The sequence below is a fragment of the Galeopterus variegatus genome, unplaced genomic scaffold, assembly GCF_000696425.1.
Source record: "Galeopterus variegatus unplaced genomic scaffold, G_variegatus-3.0.2 Scaffold13697, whole genome shotgun sequence".
Classification (NCBI taxonomy): Eukaryota; Metazoa; Chordata; class Mammalia; order Dermoptera; family Cynocephalidae; genus Galeopterus; species Galeopterus variegatus.
Genome location: NW_007739808.1, coordinates 10,644 through 16,745, shown reverse-complemented (window position 1 = coordinate 16,745; position 6,102 = coordinate 10,644). Strand labels below are relative to the sequence as shown.

Here is a 6,102-nt window from a genome sequence, read left to right as displayed (position 1 = left end):
GCAGATGTCAAGCTGTCAAGGCGATGTCACTGAGTGTGGAGCTGGGAAGAAAGGTGAACAGTCAGAGTCAGCCACTGAGAGCTGACCGCAGATCACCACCGAATCCAAAGTTTATGGACGTTACTCACGCCAGCCCTCTCTTCGGATCCGTTTCCGCCTTTGTCCCTGTCATTAGTTTCTTGGCTCATACTTTGCACAAAACTCTGTCAGTCTTTTAGATCCAAAAAGAGAAATAGCACATTAAAGGGGGAAGTTTACCTTCAGGTAGGGCACGGCTAATAGAGGAAAGGGGGAACTAGAAAAAAGAAGGCACAGACCTCAGAATGCCCAGCATTCTAGGGTGATTCTAGTGCAGGAGCAAACATTTCAGCATGATGCAGTCGTGGCCGCTCAGAGCAAAATTCTAAATCATTAATTAAAAGAGGAGGTTCCCCAGCCTTCAAAAAAATAAAAATAAAAAATGAAGAAATAAATAGAAGAGGAGATCGTGTGTACTGTTCTCTTTTAGAAGGGATCCATCAATTCTGCTTTAGACAATGTGTGCTTACACTGTGGTTGTCCAGAGCTCGCAGATATCTGAATCAGAATGTTCATCATGGTGTTGTTTATAACATCAAATCATTGAAACAACTTACACATGCAATGGTCAGGGACTGGGTAAATAAATTATGGCATACTTAATCATGGAATTTAGAAGGGATCCATCAATTCTGCTTTAGACAATGTGTGCTTACACTGTGGTTGTCCAGAGGTCGCAGATATCTGAATCAGAATGTTCATCATGGTGTTGTTTATAACATCAAATCATGGAAACAACTTACACATGCAATGGTCAGGGACTGGGTAAATAAATTATGGCATACTTAATCATGGAGTGTTACAAAGCAATGATAAATAATGATATAGGATATGGATTCTCAAACTTAACTGAGCAGGTGAGCTTGTTAAATGCAGGCTCCAGGGCTCTAAACCCACGAATTTGATTTAGTGGAGCTGGGGTGGGACCCAAAAATCTGCATTTCAAAGCCCCTCCTTTCTGTGATTCTGATGCAGTGGACTTCAGACCACTGTTTGAAAAACACCGGTATAAAATGCTATTTAATGACATGAAGAGAATTTGTGATATCTTGTAAAGTTTTCAAAATGAGTTATAAAACATTATGTACATCACGATCAGATTGTAATTTAAAAAAAAAACACAAAACTATATACACAGAGAAAAATCTAGGTTTATAACAAAATCATAACAATGGTTACTTCTGAGTGGTGAGATCAGAATCACTAAACCACATTTTCTGATTTTAAACAATAAACGATAATTAATAAAAATATCAAAAGTTATATTTTTTAAAAAAGAAAGCAAAGGAGCATAAAATCCATTTGGGAAATTGTTCCATTAAAATATTTTAAAAGACAACTGAAAATCAGATGTGACGCTTAAAGAACTTCAGTGATCCGGGAAGGCACGCTTTCAGGCGCAATGGATTCCCTGAGCACGTGAGACAGACTAGACCTGGTACGGCCATTCCTCTGGCTGTGTTCTCCACATCTTCAGACTCTGACTTGTGTAGGGCCATTGCACTTGCAGAATTCCCTGAAAACCTTGAGGTGTGGTCACCCCAGGACCCCCAGCCACACCAGATTCTCTGACCTGTTGGGTGAGGGTCACTGGTGGCCACCCTGATTCTGAGGCTCTTACACAGAAGGAGCCATCAGGGAACAAGGAGAGGCCTCTGCCACCCTGTGGGCTTTGTGCCCAGAGCTCCCCCCAGGCTCACACAGAACTGCACTCAGCTGCGCTACACCGGCAGAGTAAGCTCCACCAGTCACCTCCCCTCCTCTCTTGGGTAAAGACCTGCCTCCAAATGTGCCGGCAAATCTGTTAAGACCCAACATCACCAAGTTTGGGGAAGGGAGGAGCAGAGGCAGAGCGGGGATGTCCAGCCTTAAACCTCCCAGGACAGCAAGGATCATCCCAGAGTCAGAGACTGGCAGTTCTAAGAGACCCATGAGATCACCAAGTCCATGTCCCTGCTTCAAGGAAGTGGCTGACCTCTGTGTTAGGCTTGTCACATGAGCTCTCTCCCTTCATCCTCAGAGGACATGATAATCCTCATCCTACAGAGGAGAAAACTGGGGCTCAAAGAGGGAAGCTCCTGGTCTTACGCACACAGCCCAGAAGTGGTAGAGACAGGACTTGAACCCAGCTCTCCCTGACGTCAAAGCACAAATTCTCTCCATACGCTGCCAGCCCCCAAGGGCATAGTCTAGGAACACAGTGAGGGCAGATCCTCCCAACCCCACAGCCTGATTGCCTCCCCTTGGTGGCTCCTAACCAGGGGAGGCCACCCAGGTACGTACGGTCCAGACTGCACCAGGACGGAGCCTGCCTTCTCTACTCCAGTCTCCTTCAGGTTGGGGCAGGGCCCGCTGAGCTCGTGCGAGTGACCCTGGAAGTTCTCCTGCTCAAAGATAATGATCTGCAACAGGAAGAGAGAGTCAGTCCCCGTCATAATGGGAAAAAGTGAGAGCAGAGCCGTAGGGATGGGGAGGGAGCTCTGAGAGCCTGGAAGGTGCTGAAGAGTCCCCCTTTGGAGTCATGAGCCAAACATAAAGTCAGACAGTTCTGGCTCTACCAGTGACCAGCTGTGAGACTCTGGGCCTGCATGTCTCTTCTCTGACTCTCAGTCTTTGCATCTATAAAACGGGAAATAAAGACAGAACCTATCTCATGGGTTGTTAGAATTCAGAGGATCATAGTGGTTAATGTGTACATTTTGTTCTGCTTGTGGGAGACATAATTATATTAATTAGACATGCTACAGGTTCCAGGTGGGTAAGTGACAGAGCTGAAATGGAAGCCCAGGCTTGTCTGATGCAGCTCAAAAAGAAGCAGCCCTTTGCAAACTGTAACACACACACAAAGTACCTGGGATCTTGATAAAGTACAGTTTCTGAGGTAGCAGGTCTGGGGTGCAGTCCCAGATTCTGCGTTTCCAATCAGCTCCCAGGTGACGCTGGTGCCACTGGCCCAAGGACCACATTAGGTATAGCAAGGTGCTAGACCATGCTGTTTGAGTTTGTCCTCCTCCCATTAGAGCTGGACTAGTACTGCCATATACACCCCTCACCCCCATTGCACCCATAAAACTACACATACTGTATCTTTTCTTTAAGCCCCCATCGGCTTTGCAGGTCTCCCTGTGATCTCCCCCTTGAGAGACTTCTTAAGGGGACTTCACTCCCCTTGCCTCACCTGGTCCTCTCAACAGCCCAGGGAAAGGGCTCGCAGGATCCCCATCAGGGAAACCGAAGCTCTGCAAAGTGAAGGGACCCACACTAGGTCTCACAGCCCAGTGCTAACCAGGAGGGCAGCTGCCACCTTTCAGGATTCCAGTGAGAATTTGGGGGCAGAGGTTTTTCAGCCACACTTCCCCAGGGAGCTGCTTCTGGATAAAGAGTTGGGCTTGGAGCAGTAGACTCTGAGGAGGGCCGGCTGCAGAATCCACACAGTCAGCACTAGCTGGGCAAACACGCCGTGCTCTCCCAGGCTGGGGATTAGCCCAACAAAGGAAGGGAAGGGAGTGGCCAACAGGGCTCAGAGATAAATTCCATGGCTCAATTCAGCCTTTACGGTCACTGACCTGGCCAGAGATGGGGTCAGGAGACGTGGGCTCTGATGTCCCCTCTGTTGCTATGCAACCTTACGAAGCACCCTGACTACTCTGAGCCTCAGTTCTCTCATCTGTAAAATGGGGGACCATGCCTATCTTGTAGGGTTACCAAGAAGAGTCAAGAATATGGAAGTTGGGGGCTACTTTGTTACCCTGGCTTGGTAGAGAAGGGCTTGTGTGTGGGGGCCGGGCTTACCTGGTGAGGAAGGTCAACCTCTCCACGCATTTGAAAGGCCTCAGAGAGCCCAGAAGCTCTGTATTATTATTGTTGTTGTTGTTGTTGTTATTAATCAATATAATGGGGGCTAAGATTTTACATGTTATCTAATTCTTTAAACCCGCACTGTCCAATACAGCAGCCATTAGCTATGTGTGGCTACTGAGCATGTGCAATTAGTCCAGATTAAGATGTGCTGTAGGTATAAAATACGTGTCATATTTTGAAGACATACTATGAAAAAAAGAATAATATTTTGCTAATAATTCTTATATTCACTATACATTAAGATGGTCAGGTTTTACATATATTGGGTTTAATAAAATACAGTATGAAAATTAATGTCACCTGTTTCTTTTTACTTTTTTAAATGCAGTCACTAGAACATTTTAAATTACATATGTGGCTCACATTATACATCTGTTGGACAGTGCTGCTTTAAACCTAGCCTTCTTGGGTTGGCTGGTTGGCTCACTTGGTTAGATCATGATGCTGATAACACCAAGGTCACAGGCTCAGATCCCCATCCCAGCCCACCACCAGAAAAAAATAAAAATAAATAAAAAATAAAATAAGCCTGGCCTTCTTGCTGTTCTTTAAACTCACCCAGCTCATTCCCACCCCAGGACCTTTGCACTTACCATTCCCTTTGCCTGGAAGCTCTCACCAAGCCCCACCTCCGATGTGCTCATGGCTACTCCCCTGCTTGACCCAGGTCTCCACTCAAACATCACCTCCTCAGAGGGGTCCTCCCTTACCACCTGAGCCAATCCTCGCCCACCCTGACTCTTGGGAACCCCTTACTCTGCTTAATGCTTCTTGACAGCACTTCTCACTACTTGAGATCATATATTCATTTGTTTTCATTTGTTTATTGCCTGTCTTTCCTCTAGAAAGTAAATCCATGAGGGACAGAATGGGGTGAGCGGGTGAGGGGCTGCGTCAGCTCAGGCTTCCCTGGTCAGGCAGGTCACTCAGACTAAAGAGCAGTTCTGGATGGAAACCATGCTCAAGGCTTCTGAAGCAAAGGGATGCAGGAGGGTGGTTGTCAATAGAGGTTTGGGGGCACATTGGGTGTGACAAGTTCCTGACCCTTAGGAGGGCAGGGAGGATGAGAAAGCAAAGCAGACATTGTGAGCTGGCCTTAGGTGGACATGCACCAGATGTCAGGCTGACCTGGTGTCTTTGCCTCTTCACAACCATCTTATGCAGTAAATCTGACTCTCCCATTTTACAGAGAAGGAAACTGAGGTTCAGAGAGATCAAGTGACTGGCCCGGGTCACACGGCAGGTATGGAGCTGGGAATCACACCCCACCTCCTGTTCACAAGTGCATCTCCACCTGGGACTGAGGACCTGCCCCAGCCTTGGGGTGTCCAATGGGTGATGGGGTGTGGGGCAGCAGGTAGGTCAGAGAAACTTAAGTCTCCAAGGCTGGCAGCTGGTGCTGGGAATCTAGGCATGCCACTGCGTGTGTGGATGGGGGAGACTGAGGCCCAGACAGGGGAAGGGGAAGGGGTGGAGAGGGGGAGCCCGGAAGGAAGATGCCAAGAGTCTGCTTGCCCATCTCCCCTCCAGAGGTACCCACCTTGGGGTTGAGAGGCTGCGGCTTGCCTGCCTGGGTCTGGTGGTCTGAGGCCATGGTGGACTGTTCGGTGCAGGAAGGACCTGAAAGACATGGGAGGCAGCAGTGAGGACCTCGCTGGGCCCTGAGCTTTCTGACCCGAGTAGGCCTCAGGACCACTCCAGCCCCAAACCCTCTTCTTTTCCCCAGGGTTTCAGGTTGTCCTAGAGCTGTGGGTTCAGTACGCAGCTGCCTGAACTTCCATCCTTAGTGTCACTCTGGGGGGGAAAGAAAATGAGGTCTATTAAAAAAGATGATAAACTAGAGCTTTAAGTGGGGTCCCAAGTAGGTCCCTGTCACTCAGCTCCCAACAATTGACACTACATGGAATGCAGACCTGTTAATACCAGAACTTCTGCCTTGGTGCAGGAACTTCTTCATGAAAAGAAAACCGTGTGGGACCAACAAAACCCATGCACTGGCCCTGTGTGGCTGTGCTGTGGCTACCAGTTTGGGAACTCAAAAAGTCTCCTGTCCCCCCCTGCCCCTTGCCCAAAACTTCCTCCCAGAGACTCCTCTTCCCCTCCGTACAGGCAACTCTCCTCTTGACTTGGTCTGCTCCCCCATTAGCAATCACAGTTGTCACA

At 48.1% G+C, this 6,102-nt stretch overlaps 1 protein-coding gene across 1 annotated transcript in view; it reads right to left on the bottom strand.

Moving 5' to 3' along the window:
- Positions 1–5,553, bottom strand: part of CRYBB2 (crystallin, beta B2) — an 8,949-nt gene extending 3,396 nt beyond the window's left edge. Inside the window, exons 1-2 of the mRNA XM_008563467.1 lie at positions 5,480–5,553; positions 2,362–2,480 (exon numbers count right to left, since the gene is read on the bottom strand). Coding sequence (XP_008561689.1) covers positions 2,362–2,480; positions 5,480–5,533 — 173 coding nt within the window. The 5' untranslated portion in view covers positions 5,534–5,553. The remainder of the gene's footprint in view (positions 1–2,361; positions 2,481–5,479) is intronic.
- Between the last annotated feature and the right edge of the window lie 549 nt (positions 5,554–6,102).